The sequence below is a fragment of the Schistocerca americana genome, chromosome 1 (assembly GCF_021461395.2).
Source record: "Schistocerca americana isolate TAMUIC-IGC-003095 chromosome 1, iqSchAmer2.1, whole genome shotgun sequence".
In the NCBI taxonomy this organism is placed as follows: domain Eukaryota; kingdom Metazoa; phylum Arthropoda; class Insecta; order Orthoptera; family Acrididae; genus Schistocerca; species Schistocerca americana.
Window position 1 is genome coordinate 930,876,918 of NC_060119.1, and position 22,165 is coordinate 930,899,082.

General features: G+C 39.3%; 1 protein-coding gene across 1 annotated transcript in view; it reads left to right on the plus strand.

Annotated features, from left to right (window-relative positions):
- The window catches only part of LOC124615388, a 226,368-nt gene that overhangs the window by 145,611 nt on the left and 58,592 nt on the right, over nucleotides 1–22,165 (plus strand). Inside the window, exons 4-5 of the mRNA XM_047143218.1 lie at nucleotides 15,363–15,507; nucleotides 19,711–19,824. Coding sequence (XP_046999174.1) covers nucleotides 15,363–15,507; nucleotides 19,711–19,824 — 259 coding nt within the window. The remainder of the gene's footprint in view (nucleotides 1–15,362; nucleotides 15,508–19,710; nucleotides 19,825–22,165) is intronic.

The window sequence follows — 22,165 nt, forward strand, 5'->3', positions numbered from 1 at the left end:
CTCACTAGCTTTGGTCCAGTCATGAAGATACCAGCGAATCTGAAACAGGTGAGAAGCTTGGGCTTCTGCACAATTAGGAAGGATTCTCTAGACTGCCAAAGAACAGGCTGGCATAGGATGGAGCTGTTTGTGCACTCATTGCAGTATCAAAGATTTATTTGTAGGTGATGCCTTCAAAGGAGAAGAATTGTGGATGAGTAATTTGTTGGACATGGTGATCATTAAAGTACTTGGAGGTTTGGAGTCTGTTGAGTGTTTGGAAAGGTAGTGTTCTACTGCAGCAACGCCATGATCATTGAGGTTGGCAGTATAAAGATAGGTAGCATTGACAATGAGAAGTAGGGTGCTGGATAAGACAGAACTATGGAGAGTCAATGGGGGTATTGATTGGTGTCAATTATATAGGAGGGTAGGTTATAGTTACTAGGCACAGTTCTCTTCTGCTAGCACAGTAACCAGGTGCAATGGGGTGCCATCGGTGGTTGGATTTATTTACACCAGGAAGCATGTAGAAACTAGGAGTGCAGGGAGTAGTGGGGGTGAGCAGGAGTAGTAGTTTCAGGATGGCTATATGGATTTTAGGAGGCACTGAAGATTTTCCTGGATTTCTTAAATGGGGTCACTGTGGCAGGGTGTGCAGATGGATAAATCTGACACCTAGCAGTCCCTTCACTAGAGGTTCATAACCCATAATGGAGACTGTTGGCAGGTAAGATCACAAGGTTGGGATCAGTTTTTAGGTGGTAAAGTGTGTCTTTCTCTGTGGATGTGAGATTGCTTTCCACATTGAGACATTGGAGGGTAATGGTGAGGCAAGGTTCAAGGTTAAGAAATTAAGGAAAGTTTACAAGAGTGATTTGCGGGCAGTGAGGGTGGATCCCCATTAATGGAGGAGTAAACTGGCTCAGGCAGGATTCAGTATTGCCTCTGGAGTGAGTCTGGTTGAGTTAGTAGTGAAAAAGTGTTTCCATTGTAGGGATCAGGAGGAGGAGAGGAGGTCCTGAACAAGACCAGCATGACTGAATTTGGGGTGGGGCAGAAGGTAATGTCTCTGGAAAAGATTGATATTTTAGTGACAAAAGGCTTTTGGAGGACAGGTTCATGATTAAAGTACATAAACCCAACCACCCAGAACACCTCCCCCATTCACATTGCGTGGTCCTCCTCAGCCGAACAAGCCACCTTACTCAGTCTCAACCTCCAGCTGAGGGTTGATTATGTCAATATCTCTACCCACATCACATCTATCAACCACCAACAATACCTCCACTTGACAGTTGCTACTCATTCCACATCAAGAAGACTCTTACATACAACCTGGTCAACTATGGTCATTGTATCCTTAGTGACAAGCAGCTCCTCTTCAAATATGCCATTGTTTTCACTGAGGCCCACACAGACTAAAATTATTCTCCCAACCCAATCCAGAAAAATCTCCTGTGCCTTGTCTTCCCTCTCATATACCATCCCCACATACCCACTATCCAGCCAGTATGTCACTCTCCCCTCATGACTCATTAGCACCCAGGACTTCAGCAACTAAACATTTCCTGCTGTGCTCGGAAATGAAATTTCCTCTTCACATCCTCTCATCCATCCCACAGTGGTATTGTGCCACCAGTCCAAACCCCTAATATCCTTGCCTGTCCCTATTCCATCCCTGCACCCATCCTCTTGTCCTATGGATGGTTAATATACCTATAAGGATTTTGATGCAAGACCAGTACTTCACAACCCCCCTCCTCCATCTAGTCAACATCTGTCATAGGCACAAAGGCACAGGTATCTCCTATCCCAACAGGTGAGGCCATCTGGCAAAGTAACCATGTGACCTATGAACTTAGGTTGTTAGTAGCCATTCTCACAAAGAATGCTGCACGCTGGTTGCTGCTGTCAGTCTTCATGAATGGCCACCACCAAACAAGTTAAGAAACAGCTGGCCCACTTCGGTACTGAATATGCCACCCAATGTCGTGTGCTTGATTTAGACTACTTCATAGCCCTGTCCCATCTGGATTCTTCCCATTAACATAAGTTTTCTGAATTGTGCAGGTGGGAACTCTTTCTGCGACATATTCTTCATTACTGCAACCACCTTGGCTTCGATCTTCACTAGTCACTATCCTCCACCTGCTGCTCCCCATTCAGTCCTACGTAAGTATATCCAGCTATTGCTCCTACAGTCCTTTATCTTCCTCTGCTTCTCTCCTTAGCCTTCCCCTACCGCCCCCCCCCTCTTTCAAATCCCTCCCTTCCAAATCCCTGCATGCTACGACAGAAAGCTAAGTAGCTTCTCCCATTCCTAGTCCTCTTACATCTTCTTTACTCCCACTACCCAGACCAGCTGAGACTGCTGCTCACCTCAGCCACAGTCAGGTCTTTGCATCCAGAGATAGATGCCATGTGTTTTATGCATGTGTGTTCTGTATGAGGACAGACTAATTCTGATACTAAATTTCTAAGCAGTCTTAAATGTGGTTTCTACCAATCAGTGTCAGAGTTGCAACTTATCATTTTTTACTATTTAATATAAATGAAACAACAAACAGTAATAAAGGGTTTAATCTCCAGATAAGGGAAACATACTATTATTAACAATCTAAAGAACATGGGGAGGGGGGGGGGGAGGGAGGGGGTCATTCAAGGTTGTTCTTAAACAGCACTACAGCCTGTAAAATGACTTCAATATATTATTTAGTGGTCCAAACCTGGCCATGCAACTTGGGTGTTATAAAATAGCTGTGCAGGTTTAGAACCGAACTATTAATGGTACACACTACATGCATCTTCATTTTTAAGATTTCATGGCATCCAAATTAAGATCAGAAAAAACCTCTAAATAGATGATTAAAATTCAAATTCATTTGTTCAGTTATATTTATTTTTCTTGATTGTTGGCAAAAGTACTAGTAAATTTTGCATTCACTCTGTAATTTGACGTGTTCTACATCATAGTGCAACATTACATCTATGAGCCATCAAAAGTGCAAATAACTAATACTTACTGAACATTGTAGGATTTAAGATAACAAAATATTTATTGTACAAACATGAAAAATGAGGAATTTAGAGTTGATAGCCCAACATCCTGAAGACTTACGGATGTTGGAATTCTTATTGTAAAAAATATATTTTTAGAGATTGCTTATAAGTAGTAGTCATTTAAGGTGGTCCATAGCAATAATCTTTCTAAGAAGCTGCTGACAAACATGAAAAATAGTGCTATTTGTAGATGCATATATCAGTTACTCATTTCATAAATTACTTGAAAATTTTGACTATGCTGTCACTAAGATCCTCTGTAATGCAGAAAGTGGTAGCTATAAAATATCATCATCATCATGTAGTGTAGGGCTACTATTGTTTGTCAGTTAGACTCCCATAATAAATTACACTCCTGGAAATTGAAATAAGAACACCGTGAATTCATTGTCCCAGGAAGGGGAAACTTTGACACATTCCTGGGGTCAGATACATCACATGATCACACTGACAGAACCACAGGCACATAGACACAGGCAACAGAGCATGCACAATGTCGGCACTAGTACAGTGTATATCCACCTTTCGCAGCAATGCAGGCTGCTATTCTCCCATGGAGACGATCGTAGAGATGCTGGATGTAGTCCTGTGGAACGGCTTGCCATGCCATTTCCACCTGGCGCCTCAGTTGGACCAGCGTTCGTGCTGGACGTGCAGACCGCGTGAGACGACGCTTCATCCAGTCCCAAACATGCTCAATGGGGGACAGATCCGGAGATCTTGCTGGCCAGGGTAGTTGACTTACACCTTCTAGAGCACGTTGGGTGGCATGGGATACATGCGGACGTGCATTGTCCTGTTGGAACAGCAAGTTCCCTTGCCGGTCTAGGAATGGTAGAACGATGGGTTCGATGACGGTTTGGATGTACCGTGCACTATTCAGTGTCCCCTCGACGATCACCAGTGGTGTACGGCCAGTGTAGGAGATCGCTCCCCACACCATGATGCCGGGTGTTGGCCCTGTGTGCCTCAGTCGTATGCAGTCCTGATTGTGGCGCTCACCTGCACGGCGCCAAACACGCATACAACCATCATTGGCACCAAGGCAGAAGCGACTCTCATCGCTGAAGACGACACGTCTCCATTCGTCCCTCCATTCACGCCTGTCGCGACACCACTGGAGGCGGGCTGCACGATGTTGGGGCGTGAGCGGAAGACGGCCTAACGGTGTGCGGGACCGTAGCCCAGCTTCATGGAGACGGTTGCAAATGGTCCTCGCCGATACCCCAGGAGCAACAGTGTCCCTAATTTGCTGGGAAGTGGCGGTGCGGTCCCCTACGGCACTGCGTAGGATCCTACGGTCTTGGTGTGCATCCGTGCGTCGCTGTGGTCCGGTCCCAGGTCGACGGGCACGTGCACTTTCTGCCGACCACTGGCGACAACATCGATGTACTGTGGAGACCTCACGCCCCACGTGTTGAGCAATTCGGCGGTACGTCCACCCGGCCTCCCGCATGCCCACTATACGCAGTCGCTCAAAGTCCGTCAACTGCACATACGGTTCACGTCCACGCTGTCGCGGCGTGCTACCAGTGTTAAAGACTGCGATGGAGCTCCGTATGCCACGGCAAACTGGCTGACACTGACGGCGGCGGTGCACAAATGCTGCGCAGCTAGCGCCATTTGACGGCCAACACCGCGGTTCCTGGTGTGTCCTCTGTGCCGTGCGTGTGATCATTGCTTGTACAGCCCTCTCGCAGTGTCCGGAGCAAGTATGGTGGGTCTGACACACCGGTGTCAATGTGTTCTTTTTTCCATTTCCAGGAGTGTATATAGTCATACAGCAACTAGGTAACATAGAGTAGCAGCAAATGTTAAAAATATTTACCATACTCCAGTGTAAGACATGAAGTGCCTGTTGCTAACTAAACAAATCATTTTTAATGAAAATTAACATCTACAGGAATAATACCTACAATTCAGTCTTGTGATTTGTACACTATCTGATCAAAAGTATTTCGACACATGTAATGTGGAATTGACCACTAGTGTTAAAGAGACAGTATAAAAGAAGATGGGGAGTGTTGTATTGTCTGTAGAGAAGCAGTTGATCAGCAGTGCTCAGCAATTTGAGGTGGTCTAGTCCTTGGATGTCAACCTGAGTAATAAATCCATTGGGGACATTACAACTCTTCTAAAGTTCGCAAAGCTAACTGTTGTGATTGTGAAGTGGAAATATGATGGAACAACAACAGCTAAACAAAGACAATGCACATCTTGTGTATTGACACACGGACTGTCTAGTGTCAACACATTGACTGTCAGTAGGCCCCGATGACCAAAGCAGAGCCTGGTGCCTGACAATGCAACACCCATCACTATGCATATGGCAGTCAATGTGTCAAAGATGCTGGTTATAAAAAAAGAGTAAAATTCTTGAAGTTATGTATGTAGATTATTATTATTATTATTATTATTATTTTTCTTTCCTGTCTCAGATGTTACGTCTGGTTAAAAATGGAAGGTGATGCGGGCCTTGATCAAGCGTGACTTCCTTTTAACTGTACGGTATATGTTACATTGCATTTAGGAACTTTCGGGTAATTGAACAAGTATCAATAATTACAGATTTCTGTAGTTGTATATATAAATTTTGACGTAGCTGTATTTCATTGATGTACTGGTGGATATTGTGTGGTATGACTCCTGTAGTTGATGGTATAATTGGTATAATGTCAACTTTATCCTGTTGCCACAAGTCCTTGACTTCCTCAGCCAGTTGGATGTAATTTTCAATTTTTTCTCCTGTTTTCTTTTGTATATTGTGTTGGGTATGGATATTTCGATTAGTTGTGTTAATTTCTTCTTTTTATTGGTGAGTATGTTGTCAGGTTTGTTATGTGGTGGTGTTTTATCTGTTATAATGGTTCTGTTCCAGTATGATTTGTATTCATCGTTCTCCAGTACATTTTGTGGTGCATACTTGTATGTGGGAACATGTTGTTTTATAAGTTTATGTTGTAAGGCAAGCTGTTGATGTATTATTTTTGCTACATTGTCATGTCTTCTGGGGTATTCTGTATTTGCTAGTATTGTACACCCACTTGTGATGTGATCTACTGTTTCTATTTGTTGTTTGCAAAGTCTGCATTTATCTGTTGTGGTATTGGGATCTTTAATAATATGCTTGCTGTAATACCTGGTGTTTATTGTTTGATCCTGTATTGCAATCATGAATCCTTCTGTCTCACTGTATATATTGCCTTTTCTTAGCCATGTGTTGGATGCGTCTTGATCGATGTGTGGCTGTGTTAGATGATACGGGTGCTTGCCATGTAGTGTTTTCATTTTCCAATTTACTTTCTTCATGTCTGTCGATGTTATGTGATCTAAAGGGTTGTAGAAGTGGTTATGAAATTGCAGTGGTGTAGCCGATGTATTTATATGAGTGATTGCCTTGTATATTTTGCTAGTTTCTGCTCGTTCTAGAAAGAATTTTCTTAAATTGTCTACCTGTCCATAATGTAGGTTTTTTATGTTGATAAAACCCCTTCCTCCTTCCTTTCTGCTTAATGTGAATCTTTCAGTTGCTGAATGTATGTGATGTATTCTATATTTGTGGCACTGTGATTGTGTAAGTGTATTGAGTGCTTCTAGGTCTGTGTTACTCCATTTCACTACTCCAAATGAGTAGGTCAATATTGGTATAGCATAAGCATTTATAGCTTTTGCCTTGTTTCTTGCTGTCAATTCTGTTTCCAGTATTTTTGTTAGTCTTTGTCTATATTTTTAGTTCTTCTTTAATATTTGTATTATCTATTCCTATTTTTTGTCTGTATCCTAGATATTTATAGGCATCTGTTTTTTCCATCGCTTCTATGCAGTCGCTGTGGTTATCCAATATGTAATCTTCCTGTTTAGTGTGTGTTTCCTTGACTATGCTATTTTTCTTACATTTGTCTGTTCCAAAAGCCATACTTATATCATTGCTGAATACTTCTGTTATCTTTAGTAATTGGTTGAGTTGTTGATTTGTTGCTGCCCGTAGTTTTAGATCATCCATGTATAGCAAATGTGTGATTTTGTGTGGGTATATTCCAGTAATATTGTATCCATAATTTGTATTATTTAGCATGTTGGATAGTGGGTTCAGAGCAAGGCAGAACCAGAAAGGACTTAATGAGTCTCCTTGGTATATTCCACATTTAATCTGTATTGGCTGTGATGTGATATTATTTGAATTTGTTTGGATATTAAGTGTGGTTTTCCAATTTTTCATTACTATGTTTAGGAGCTGTATCAGTTTAGGATCTACTTTCTATATTTCCAATATTTGTAGTAACCATGAGTGGGGTACACTATCAAAAGCTTTTTGGTAATCAATGTATGCGTAGTGTAGCGACCTTTGTTTAGTTTTAGCTTGATATGTCACCTCTGCATCTATTATCAGTTGCCCTTTACATCCTCGTGCTCCTTTGCAACAGCCTTTTTGTTCTTCATTTATAATTTTGTTCTGTGTTGTATGTGTCATTAATTTCTGTGTAATGACTGAAGTTAATATTTTGTATATGGTTGGTAGGCATGTTATGGGGCGATATTTAGCTGGGTTTGCTGTGTCTGCTTGATCTTTAGGTTTCAGATAAGTAATTCCATGTGTAAGTGTATCAGGGAATGTGTATGGGTCTGCAATGTAATTGTTAAATAATTTATATCTAAAAACAAAGATGATGTGACTTACCAAACAAAAGCACTGGCAGGTCGACACACACACACACACACACACACACACACACACACACACACACACACACACACAAAAAAAATATTCAAGCTTTCGCAACCAATGACCTGCCAGTGCTTTCGTTTGGTAAGTCACATCATCTTTGTTTTTAGATATATTTTTCCCATGTGGAATGTTTCCCTCTATTATATTCATATTGTTAAATAATTTAGTTAGATGTAAATGTGTTGAGGTGAATTTCTTTAGCCAGAAATTTGCTATTTTATCTTTTCCAGGGGCTTTCCAATTGTGAGTAGAATTAATTGCTTGGGTGACTTTGTGTTGCAAAATTATCACTTCAGGCATTTGTGGTATCATCTTATATGTGTCTGTTTCTGCTTGTTTCCACCGTGCATTCCTGTATGTTGTACCGGGTTTGACCATATGTTGCTCCGGAAGTGTTCCATGTCTGTTATGTTTGGTGGATTGTATATTTTAATGTGTGTGTGTTATCTATTGTCTGGTAACATTTCTTTTGGTTTGTGTTGAATGTTTAGTTTTGTTTCCTTCTATTTTCACTTTTTTTGTATCTTCTAAGTCATTTGCCCAATGCTTGTAATTTCTGATTCTTTTCATCTAATTACTCTATCACTTCTTGTTGTGAGATTTTACCTAACCTTTTTCGTTTTTTCTTCTTCTGACATTTCATTTCTTATAAATTGTGTTAGCCGTCCCATGTCTTTTCTCAGTTTTTCTATTCTGATCTGTAGCCTGTGTTTCCATGCTGGTTTTGTGGGTTTCTTCTGTGTGTTGGTTGGTTCTGATCTCTGCCTAGTGTGTTTATTTAGTGTAGCGAGTGCTCCTATATAAACCAGTAGTTGTAACTCTTCCATAGTTGTGTTTTCATTTATTTTGTAGTGTATGATTGTGTTGATAGTTTTTATTGTTGTTTCGACTTGTGGGTTATTGGGCGGTCTATGCAAGAATGGTCTAATGTCTGTATTTGTGTCTTTGTATTCTATATATGTCAGCTGAAATTTTTCTTCCATATCTAACATGTGTGTTACTTCGAGTTCTATTTGTGCTTGTTCTGGTGGCTGTCTTAAGATTTTGTTTTCCTCTGATTGTTTAATTGATGCGTGTTGTTCTTTGTTTGTTTTGCTCTGGGATGTTTGAGTCCATTACTGTATTTTCTTCTTCTTCTTCTTCTGATTGCACATTATTTTGTTCCAGTATTTGTTGTACTTGTTGTTTGATGTTTCCTAATTCTGACTGGGGTATCCTGTTATTTTTTATTATTACACGGATCTGATCAGCTAGTCATTGTTCTGTTAAAAATTTTAATTCTGGGTATCTGATAATAAATGTTGTGTATACTTGTGATCTGTATCCAGTTGTGTTGGTTCCTAGGTTTGTTGCTTGGTAATAACAGAACACGAGGTGTCGATTAACTTCATCTGACCATCTCATCCTCGGTCATTGTTTTCCTTCTAGGGTGGTTGCAGGAAGCATATCCTGCAAAACACCTCTATTTGGGTGTGAATCATTTTCCAGCTGGCTAGCAGTGTCGTTACCATTGTGGGCGGGCATAAGGTTCAAACGTCGTCCCCGACCATGACGGCGCTTGTCCGAGGCTTCTTTGGTTCTGTCCTGAACCAACTAATCACACTAAAAGGGGGGTTAGCCCTATTAGTGGTTTGTTCTTTTCGTCGCCTTTTATGACGGGCAGAACATACCAGAGGCCTATTCTTTTCCCGGGCCTCCACGGGGTTTATTATTGTTATTGTTATTGTTGTTATTTAATATGTCATTATCAGGAGAAAGGATACCGGCATTCTACAGATCGGAGCGTGGAATGTCAGATGCCTTAATCGGGCAGGTAGGTTAGAAAATTTAAAAAGGGAAATGGATAGGTTAAAGTTAGATATAGTGGGAATTAGTGAAGTTCAGTGGCAGGAGGAACCTGACCTTTGGTCAGGTGAATACAGGGTTGTAAATACAAAATCAAATAGGGGTAACGCAGGAGTTGCTTTAATAATGAATAAAAAAATAGGAGTGCGGGTAAGCTACTACAAAAAGCATAGTGGACGCATTATTGTGGCCAAGATACATGAAGCCCAAACCTACTACAGTAGTAGAAGTTTATATGCAAACTAGCTCGGCAGATGATGAAGAAATTGATGAAATGTGTGATGAGATAAAAGAAATTATTCAGGTAGCGAAGGGAGATGAAAATTTAATAGTCATGGGTGACTGGAATTAGAGAGTAGGAAAAGGGAGAGAAGGAAACATAGCAGGTTAATATGGATTGGGGCTAAGAAATGAAAGAGGAAGCCGCCTGGTAGAATTTTGCACAGAGCACAGCTTAATCATAGCTAACACTTGGTTCAAGAATCATGAAAGAAGGTTGTATACGTGGAAGAAGCCTGGAGATACTAGAAGGTATCAGATAGATTTATATAATGGTAAGACAGAGATTTAGGAACCAGGTTTTAAATTGTAAGACATTTCCAGGGGCAGATGTGGACTCTGACCACAATCTATTGGTTATGACCTGTAGATTAAAGCTGAAGAAACTGCAAAAAGGTGGGAATTTGAGGAGATGGGACCTGGATAAACTGAAAGAACCAGAGGTTGTACAGAGTTTCAGGGAGAGCATAAGGGAACAATTGACAGGAATGGGGGAAAGAAATACAGTAGAAGAAGAATGGGTAGCTTTGAGGGATGAAATAGTGAAGGCTGCAGAGGATCAAATAGGTTAAAAGATGAGGGCTAGTAGAAACCCTTCGGCAACAGAAGAAATATTGAATTTAATTGATGAAAGGAGAAAATATAAAAATGCAGTAAGTCAAACAGGCAAAAAGGAATACGAACGTCTCAAAAATGAGATCGACAGGAAGTGCAAAATGGCTAAACAGGCATGGCTAGAGGACAAATGTAACGGTGTAGAGGCTTTTCTCACGAGGGGTAAGATAAATACTGCCTACAGGAAAATTAAAGAGACCTTTGGAGAAAAGAGAACCACTTGTATGAATATTAAGAGCTCAGATGGAAACCCAGTTCTAAGCAAAGAAGGGAAAGCAGAAAGGTGGAAGGAGTATATAGAGGGTCTATACAAGGGCGATGTACATGAGGACAATATTATGGAAAGGGAAGAGGGTGTAGATGAAGATGAAATGGGAGATATGATACTGCGTGAAGAGTTTGACAGAGCACTGAAAGACCTAAGCCGAAACAAGGCCCTGGGGGTAAAAAACATTCCATTAGAACTACTGACGGGCTTGGGAGAGCCAGTCATGACAAAACTCTACCAACTGGTGAGCAAGATGTATGAGACAGGTGAAATATTCTCAGACTTCAAGAACAACGTAATAATTCCAATCCCAAAGAAAAAAGGTGTTGACAGATGTGAAAATTACCGAACTATCAGTTTAATAAGTCACAGCTGCAAAATACAAATGCGAATTCTATACAGACAAATGGAAAAACTGGTAGAAGCTGACCTCGGGGAAGATCAGTTTGGATTCCGTAGAAATGTTGGAACACGTGAGGCAATACAGACCCTACGACTTATCTTAGAAGAAAGATTAAGGAAAGGCAAACCTACATTTCTAGCATTTGTAGACTTAGAGAAAGCTTTTGACAATGTTATTGACTGGGATACTCTCTTTCAAATTCTGAAGGTGGCTGGGGTAAAATACAGGGAGCGAAAGGCTATTTACAATTTGTACAGAAACCTGATGGCAGTTATGAGTCGAGGGGCATGAAAGGGAAGCAGTGGTTGGGAAGGGAGTGAGACAGGGTTGTAGCCTCTCCCCAATGTTATTCAATCTGTATATTGAGCAAGCAATAAAGGAAATAAAAGTTCGGAATAGGAATTAAAATCCATGGAGGAGAAATAAAAACTTTGAGGTTTGCCGATGACATTGTAATTCTCGGAGACAGCAAAGGACTTGGAAGAGCAGCTGAATGGAATGGACAGTGTCTTGAAAGGAGGGTATAAAATGAACATCAACAAAAGCAAAATAAGGATAATGGAATGTAGTAGAGTTAAATTGGGTGATGCTGAGGAATTAGATTAGGAAATGAGACACTTAAAGTAGTAAATGAGTATTGCTATTTGGGGAGCAAAATAATTGATGATGGTCGAAGTAGAGAGGCTGCAAAATGTAGAATGGCAATGGCAAGGAAAGCATTTCTGAAGAAGAAAAATTTGTTAACATGGAGTATAGATTTAAATTTCAGGAAGTCATTTCTGAAAGTATTTGTATGGAGTGTAGCTATGTGTGGAAGTGAAACGTAGATGATAAATAGTTTAGACAAGAAGAGAATAGAAGCTTTTGAAATATGGTGCTACAGAAGAATGCTGATAATTAGATGGGTAGATCACATAACTAATGAGGAGGTATTGAATAGAATTGGGGAGAAGAGGAGCTTGTAGCACAACTTGACTAGAAGAGGGGATTGGTTGGTAGGACATGTTCTGAGACATCGAGGGATCACCAATTTAGTATTGGAGGGCAGTGTGGAGGGTAAAAATCGTAGAGGGAGACCAAGAGATGAATACACTAAGCAGATTCAGAAGGATGTAGGCTGCAGTAGGTACTGGGAGATGAAGCAGCTTGCACAGGATAGAGTAGCATGGAGAGCTGCATCAAACCAGTCTCAGGACTGAAGACGACAACAACAACAACATCATTTAATATGACTCTATGGCCTGGTGAAAGTGTTTCTACTGGAAGACGCTTCACTGACTTGCATGTCCCTCAGTTGGATAACTGGGGAAAGGGGCTTATAGTTTCACAATGAACCTAAACCACATGTAGCTTTTGGTGAGCCTAGGCTAAATTAAAATTAGGAGTGACAAATCCATTGTTTGGTAGAGATCAAATTCTGTGATCCCTCAGATCCCAGATATGCACTTTGCCAAAGGACAACTAGGTCTGACATGTACACAGGCAGCTCATCAATGGATTTTGATGAGTGAGTTCTTGAGTATAAAAATGTAACACTTATGGTTATATCTTGTTATTACATTGAATTCGAAGCTTAAGTTATTTACACTGCCAAAGGACTGTAAACCTCAGTATTTAACATAAATGTCAACATATCTCTACCCGCCATTTTTTGATAAAGATATGGAACCCTAAAAAATGTATAAAGCAGTGGAAGAATTCAATCATGAGTTCCAAAGTGCTACCAGCAGTCCACCTACTAGTACTATGACTGTACACTTTGTACAGTGTTAAAAAAAATGAGGTACAATGGTCAAGCAGCTCCTCATAAGCTACACATTTCTGTACTAGGTGCTAAGCAATGTTTGTGCAGTATAAAGATCAGTGGACAGTGGGTGACTGGAAATGAGTGATTTTGTGTGATGAATCATGCTGTGCCCTGTGGAAATCCAATGGAAGGGTTTGTTTTTGGTGAAAGCATGAATAACATTACCTGTCCTCGGTGGTGGTGGTGGTGGTGGTGGTGGTGGTGGTGGTGGTGGTGGTGGTGGTGGTGGTGGAGGAGGAACAAGAGGAGGGTTTTTTCATGGTTAGTGTGTGGTCCTCTTATTGCACTTAAGAAAATGCTCAATGCAGAAGGATGTGAATACATTTCACTGTATTGTGTACTGTGAACGACAGAGGAACAATTTAGAGATTGATTGCATTAGCATGAAAGTTCACCCTGTCATAAAGCAGCATCTGGGAGGCAATTTGTAAAATGAGGCTACACATTGAAGGGTAGCATTAAACTACAAGCAAAGGCCTATTTAAGTTCATAAGACACAGTTGAGTCATTCTTCCCATAATCGTTCAGTCTGACTGACTGAGCTTGGTAAACTTTGCATTACATGCAGTTTCATACATTGGTATCAAAGATGGTTGCAGAACTTGATCCATCCCTACCTTATGGTGGTATCTGTTGAAGGAAATGTGTCTACAAAGGAAAGAATGGTTATGAATTCAAGTAGTATGCAACTTAAATCATAGATGTCTACTAAAATCTAGTAAACTTTTTTATCAAGAATACATTAGTGGGTATAAACTGACTTATAAGGTGGTCTTAATTTTGAACATAAATAGTAAACTCCTGCCCCTCATACAAAAAAGCCTACTAGTAAACTGCCTCTAAAGACTCAACTAATGGAAAAAGAAAAATTTAGTAAGTAAACAGAACAAATCTACCTAAACAGTTTCCCATCAATATTATGAATGGATAGATTGCTGCTAAAGATACAGAGGAGATGTGGAGGACAGGCACTAGTTAAGTTTGTGGTCAGGTGACCTACAGGAATGTAGAATATATTTCAGGTGGTTCCCACCTGTGGAATTCAGAAAAACTAGTTTTGGAAGGTTTGGTGCAGACTGTGAACCTGTCATTGAAGTGAAGTGTTGGGCGGCATGCTCAGCAACTCGATGGTCCAACCTTGTCCACAGTTTGTTGGTGGCCACTCATGCAGACAGCCAGCTTATTTGCCATGCCCATCTAGAAAGCAGTACAGTGGTTGCAGCTTAGTTTGTAAATCACACGGCTACTTTCACAGGTAGACCTGTCTTTGTTGGAACAGGAGATCTCCATGACCAAACTGGAACTGGTGGTGGTGGGAGGATGTATGAGACAGGTCTTGCAGCTCAGTCTATTGTAGGGAGGAAGAAACCCTTTTGGTCAAAAGCTTAAATGTAGAGCAGTCTTTTTGTTGTGCTTATCTGCTACTCAGTGTCTCCTTTATATGATGAATAGTGATCTATCCATTTCATAATGTTATTACATCCTTGACTTTCTGTTTTAAATTATTTCCTATTTCATATGAATTACATATTATTGTATCTATAACAATCTGATCTCCAGCTTATTCTTGTATCATAGTTTTTAACCCATCTAATATTTATTAGTCTGAAATTAACGTGAAATGTCCATTGTGATCATTGATCACAATGTGTCGAGTAACTAATATTACCAGCTTCAAAACTATATTTGAAGTCCGATAACTGCAGATGCCACCTGGGGTAGCAGATGTACTGATAATGGTTTCAATCGCATCTACCAGCAGATGGTATAGCTGCCAGAGCAACTACTATCTACCTGTAATTCTTCAGGAAAAAAGGAACAGTTTGAAGCAGAGAAACTCACTCACTCCTATGGTCAAGTGAGTTTAAAAGGGGTCAAATTATGAACTTTCAAAGAATTGTCATATGAGCTGGACATGCCTTATTAGATGAAGGCTATAGTCTTTCCTTAAGTGTCTTATGATTAATCATGACTAGTCAACAGACACCCACATTGATATGGTGGTTGAAGCTTTGTTTTAGGCTACAAGATGACCTACAGTGCCTGAAACTCACTTGTTCGGGAAATGAGCACTCACATATAGTAACCACTATCATATTGTAAACCATCCTTTCAAAGCTTTGTGAAGTAATTGAAATTCTATGATGTTTTTTCATGTTCTTGTGGAAGTTTTTGGTAGTAATAATGCAAATAGTATGAGGTGACTTCATTTTAATCAGTAATTTTAATATGATCTCATATCAGTGATCCAAATAATAATGCTGAAGTAGTTAATGGTAATTATTGCTTATTTTTATTTTGTGAGTATAAATCTGCAATATATTATCAGGAATTTCTGCATGCTGCATTCATAATCTGACAAAAATTGTTTTTACAGGTTACACCTATCAAATTTCAAAGCTACAAGAACATTACTGGCAATGGAGCACAGATGAGGAAAAGAATTCTTGCATTAAGCTGGGTAGATTATCAGGAGGAAACACATTTCATAGAAGGAACTGATGAAAATTTCACTGCTAAAAGTAGGTATGCTCTTCTTTCTTGAGGCAGTTAAAAGTATCCAGTGACAGCTATCTCAAGTGTGGTTTGTTTTTGCAGTGAAATACTTACTACTTGTGCATAATTGAGTTTCTAAATACTTTCTTGTGCTTTTTGCACGCGCGCGCGCACACACACACACACACACACACACACACACACACACACACACACACACACACACACACACACACACATTTTAAATTATTGGTTTTTCTAAGTGTTTATGTAGTTGGTAAATAATAACTTTGGGATCAGAAATCATCACTAAAGACAATGTAAAGACTCTATGAAGACTGATTTACAGTGTTTATTTCTAAATCAGTGTGGAACCTCATACTCCTAGAAAGGAATGAAATTGACATAAAACAACTTTTTGTGTTTACATCTTATTCAAAAAATTTAAGGTCCAAATAACATTAAAGTAAATTTTACACCACTTTAATAAATAGCAAGTTGTATTATGTAGATGCAAAATGTTATGTCATCTTGCTATTAATGATTTTTATCTGTCCAAGAACATGCTAGCAGAATCTTGGAAGTTCTTTGGTATTTATGTTCGCAAAGGTATTAGATACTAATAAGCAGCTAAGACAGAATGGCTGTTGTAATGATGAGTGGAATAGTTTAGTTTGTCATGAGACTGAAATATTGTCTGTTCCCATATTAGACATTAGCTTAAGTTATTAGCAGGATGGGTACGATATAACAGCACATTTCATTACACTGCAGGTTGTGGTGCTAGAGACATGGGAAACTGAAATCATGAGGCACTGATACCTTTATATTTTGACATTTATATTTTGACATTTACAGTGTGTGTCCATATCAGGGGAAACTGTTACAGAAAGTCTGTGGTAACCCCTATAACATACATGTATGTGGTAATAGGAATTTATCATCATTGATTTATGGCCATAGATAAGTACGAAACATTGATGCAGATCACGTGCCTGAATGCTGGACAATAACATCCAGTAAGCACCCACTGAACCTTCTTGGTGCCACGGTCTGACAGGTACTTTGACAAATACCAACAAAAGCTAGCTGAAAAAAGGCTCACCTCCTTTCTGATGAAGCTTAAATGCTCTGGGATATCACACACTACTGTACTGAAGTTATATATTTAATGAAAATCATTCAAATTTAAAGCTAATTACCTTTACATACATTATGCAAGAAAACAGTAAAATTATTGACCACTTTGCACCTTTTCACAAAAATATCAACACAGTATTAAACAAGTTATTAACAAAATATCACCTCAGTTAGTATTCCTTTGAGGTGTACATTGCTTGCATTTTTCATAAATTCACAGTATTGATGAATTTTTTTATTGGCCATAACCTAAAAACTGTTTACAAGAACAGGAAATGGTGCAAAACTTTTGTTTTTAAAACAGATCTCAGTTTGGCTGTTACTTGCTTAGGTCGTAAGGGGCTGCTGATAATTGCAGTGTATCAGACCAACAAATTAAGAGAATCAGAAATATTACTTTAAAGTTACTGTTTTCTGTTCTGTAATACAGTGCACCAGACACAATGCAGCCCCACTGTGGATGCTATTCTCGGGCATGGATAAGTTAGCTGCTGTATGTAATCACCTAGACACTGCTCTGACTGCTGTCAAGGAAGTGAAGTAAAAGTTGCTACAAAAGAGTGCTTAGAGGACTACTAAGTTGTGTACCAGAGATATCCAACCTCTTCCTCTCCTGTGGATGTTGCCTCTTCTGCATAAAATAAAGGACCTATCACTTCTCTTCCATTTGACTGAGAATGGTGTGTCAGGGGCAAGTCAAGGTGTCTGGTAAACAAGGTGCTGTCTTACACTAAGGTCAAAACAGAGCCAGTGGGACTCACTTCACATGTTATGGAATGGTGTTTAGTCCCACATCAAGGGAAGTCAAATGTAAAAGATAGGGGTCTATTAATCATCTGCAGTTCAAATGTATGGTAAATATCAGAACCTCATATGGAAATAGTATCAAAGATAAGACGGAACACTGTGCACTCAGTGTGCGTGGGTAACCCATTCAACATATTGAAGAGGGTATTCTGGTAATCACTAAGGAACGTGGTGGAACCAACTGCAGACTGTGGTTCATGTGGGGGGAAAAAGAGCCTGTGGACTGGACTTGCAGGTTGTACTTTGATCATGCTAGTGACTGGAAGAGAAGGTTGAGAATATTAGTGCTCCTTGTGGAGCTTCACCAAAGCTCCAAAATGGATTGTGGTCCCCTAGGTCTGAGAGAAGTGTAAGACTTCAACCAGACTGCACAGGTACTGTGATAAGTTACGTTGTGACTTTTTATATTTGAGCTGTAGGGTTCAGAACTGTAGGGTTCCCCTAAAAGGATCAAGTGTGTACTACCCATCAGAGGCTGCTAACCAGATAGTTGCGTGTGGGATGCTCACAAGGTCACAAGGTTGGATATTTATTTTATTTTATTTTTTGACAACTTTCATTCAGTTTAGGCAACAATAGCTGTAGAAAACCCAGAGATATCAATGCAAGATCGAAAGGAAGGTCACCTACAAGTGAGAGTATTTCTGTCCCAGGAGTAAACTACCAAAGCATTTGCGATAGTGCCAGAATTTGAGGCTCTTTTAAAAAACAGTGAAACTCACACAATACAGAAATCTTGTTAATAACCAAAGTTGACAGCAGCAAGATTTTTGGTGGAAGTTTAAACCTGCATTGAAAGGATACACTAATGGGAAATGATGGTGTATTTGCTGCAGTAAACAAACTTGAGTCTACATGGATAGAAAGTGAAATTTCATGTGAGATAGTTTTGGTATAAAATTATAATTAGACCCTTCTATAAACTGCTCCTCACCTCCTGATCTAACTGGAAACGTTAGAAAGAGCCTCAGTTAAATAGTACACAAGTTCCTGTTATACTGTAATCATTGTAGGACACTAATCATCCAACCATCAATTGGGATAACTTCAGTGGAACATAGATTTTACATTCCCTGATTTTACATTTTGTGATTCTACACCATATAAATTTGTAGCCCCTGTGAAAAACCCATAAAATCAAAGCTAAATTTTCCTCAATTTTAGGTTTATTTGCAGTAAGGATTACCTCAATATTACATTCTTCCTTGACATTATCCCCTTTTCTTCCTATTGACATCTGATGTGACTGAATGAGTTATAAATGGCACAAAATACAGACAGTCTACACCACAGGTGGTGGCATTTGAGAGAATACTTTAGGCCATTGTGAAGAAGGGGACATGAGTGGCAAGTCTGGTGTAATCCATGATCAGCATTGCCAACATGGCTTACAATGTTTAGCTTCATCTTGCAATTATGATAAAACTACTGCTAAGTTAATAGTGTTGGCACATTAATGAATTCATCTCGAATACTTTATACACACGAATGATTGGAACTCTAACTTATTGGGATATTCACTGATGCTAGCTTCCATATGACACATCATATGATCAGACGGTTATAGTAGTTCATTTGGTATTAATTTTGTAAGCTCTCATAACTGAAATGTTATTTTTTATGATAATAATCCTAGAGTCATGTTTGGATTCTATATCCTTGCCTGCCTTAACCCACCTTGTCTGCTCACTTAATAACTATGGCTGGCCAAACTGGGTGAGGCTGTGCAGTAATCATCATACTGGTCTTGCATTTGGGAAGACAATTCAAATTAAAGTCTGGCCTTCATGATTTGGGTTTTCAGTGATTCAGTCACTTTAGACAGTTGTTTGAACAGCTCCCTTGAAAAGGCACAGCTGATTTCCTTCACTATCCTGACACAGTCTGAGCTAGTCCTCCGTCTCTAATGCCCTCAGTGTTTGTGGGACTTTAAATTGTGTCCTTCCTTACCTTACTTCTCCTGGCTGGCCAAGCCGTCAAATACTCAAGACTTTCTCTTGTACAGCAAGCAGGCTTCTCGTCCTGAATACAAGAAATGTAAAACTGTGATATTTTAGATGTTACTGCTCATTTATTGGATGAAAATGCAAAGGGACGTAGTTGATGAGTGTGGAATGAACTTCTTAATTCTGTGGATCAATGGTTACTAAATCTAGCAAAGTGTTTACACTAACAAACCTATCAAAATAAAAGTTCAGTTTGACCAACTATGCTGTGATTTTGTTAACAGGAAGTTAAAATGTGTTTTCTTTGCTTAATTAAGACTTATTTTCTAATTCCAGGTCTGGAAGTTGCATCAGATAAATTTGTTTTGCATTACTTTGCCCAGAACTGCAGTACACTTGTAGCTCAAGAAAGAGTACAGCTTGTGATAAATGACAATCAACAGCCAACAGGTAGTGTGGAATAAATTTTGTGAATGTCAGTGTGTGTTAACATTACTACATTACAGTGAGAAGAGAGATGATGTGGTCTCCCTTGTCCCTGGTTATGGGCACCCTTGACTTGGAGTACAGATCTAAACTAACATATTTATGGCTCCTTTGCTCTTTCTAGCACTGAGAAATCAAATCCCACTCCCATTTTCAAGACCATTCATCAGAATTAATCTATAAGTCTTTATGTACTGTAACTGTAGACATACGTTCTGCTTTTAAATGTTTTAATTAGGAAACAAGGAAAGATCAGTTAACAAATGCACAGAAACTGTGTGGGCACATTTACTTCATACCCTGTTACATGTGACACAATATTACTGTTAGTGACTAAAAACAGCAAACTTAATGCACTTGGCTGCTTATCAACTACTTCAGTCTCAGTGCAAAGGCAATGATTTTAACATGAATAGGCCATTAATTTGGTACCAGTCAAAATTCCTTTATGGGGTTTATTCAAAAGATACAAGTGGTTTGCTTATATTGAAACATGGGCAGCTGAGAACAAAGATACAGAAAGGCAGTGCCATTTATTAGTTAATTCCAAAGCCAAAGTAATCATTGTTTTGATTCAGTACTTGTTCCACTTTGGATGAGAACAAAAAAGAGCTTTAATTATTGATACCTCTGCCAGTTGCAGAATGCATTTACATTTTTGTGTGTAAAAGATTCTACAGCTGCTGAAATTAACAAGTTGTGCCTAGTTTACATGCCTACTGTAATGAGCGAAAGAAAGGTTAGACAATGGTATTGAGATTTTAAGTGGTCATACAAACATGCATAATGACTGAAGTGGCAGCCCAGCATCCAGGCCAATAAACCACATTATTAATTGGTAAGAAGTGTGATCTTATTGATTCATGACTGTTGGTCAGGCTGATGAATTTCCTCTCATATGGTGCACTGCTAATTGCACAGCTGTCATGCAAATGCTTGCATATCACCAATTAAGAGTGAAATGGGTACAAAAAAAGCTAACTGGTCAGCACAGACAGCAAAGAATGTAAAGGGAATGAGCTGTTTCGGACCACCATTGATAAGCTGGAGATCATTCCGTTTCTCACATTATTACGGGCTAGATGTTTTGATTCTGCATTGGTATAAGATATTCACAATGGTCAAAAACGTGGCAAAATCAAAACCAATAATTAATACATCTTTTTACTTGAGCAAAAAGAGGGCTAAAATTTCTTGAATTTTCTTATATCAAGGAAAATTATTGGACAAAATCAAATGAGACAGAATTGCTCCCCAGTTCTTAGCTTCAGGAGGTGAAATGTGTAGTACTGTTAAACTACCTAGCTTTCAGAACTGAGAGATCCTTCTTTGAGGAGAGGGGGTTAGGTTGTAGAGGTTAAAAAGGTTCATACCTTGTGCCAGCATACTTTTCAGCATTTCAGTTGGGAACTTTCCAAGCACCTACCTTACAATCACTATTATGATCCTTGGAGGTACAGCTTGATGGACAATGTTATGAAGATAACAAACACAAGACAGTTTTCAACTGGTTCAATTCCCATTTGGAGAACTTCTATGCTACTAATGGTCAGACTATGCCCAGTGGTGAATGAGGCTAGAGCAACATTACAAAAAAGCTTAGAATGAACACTGATTACATGAAAAGTGAAACAGATTTTTAAGAACCAAAACTGCCAATAAGTTTTTTAGACAAATATATATTTTAATGAGTGGCACTACTTTCTGTATTTGTTTCCAGCCACACTGATTGACAAACAGTGATGTAACAAACTCCAGCTCTAAAATGCACGACAGATAATACAGACATATGAAGCTGACAGATACCTTCCTTTCAACTTATAAACATAGAAAAGCAATTAGAATGAATGCTTCTGAAGTTCTGCTAAACTTGGAATGGAAAGACCAAAGCAATGTTTACAGTGAAATCTTCATAATTCATAATTCAAAATTTAAAGCAATGTACATGCCCATATGTTACCTTACTTGATCATGTGTGAATACTAATATGTATACACTGTCCCTGGAGGAATGGCTAGTAGTCAGGAAAATGACAGGAGTGATCATTAAAAGCAAAAAGGCTGGTAAACAGGGACTCTAAAATGCATAACTTCAGAGCTATAAGCACGTCTTCTTTAGAAGAGATAATTCTAAGTAATGAAATGCTCACAGCTTGTACGACATGCATTTTAGAGCTCATGTTTACCAAACGTTTTTGCTTTGAATGATCATTGCCATCATACCTGTATTCATCACTCCTTCTGTGATATCCTGTATAATGTTTTGAGTATTGAACCTATTCTCCAAGAAAGATTGTGAATATCAG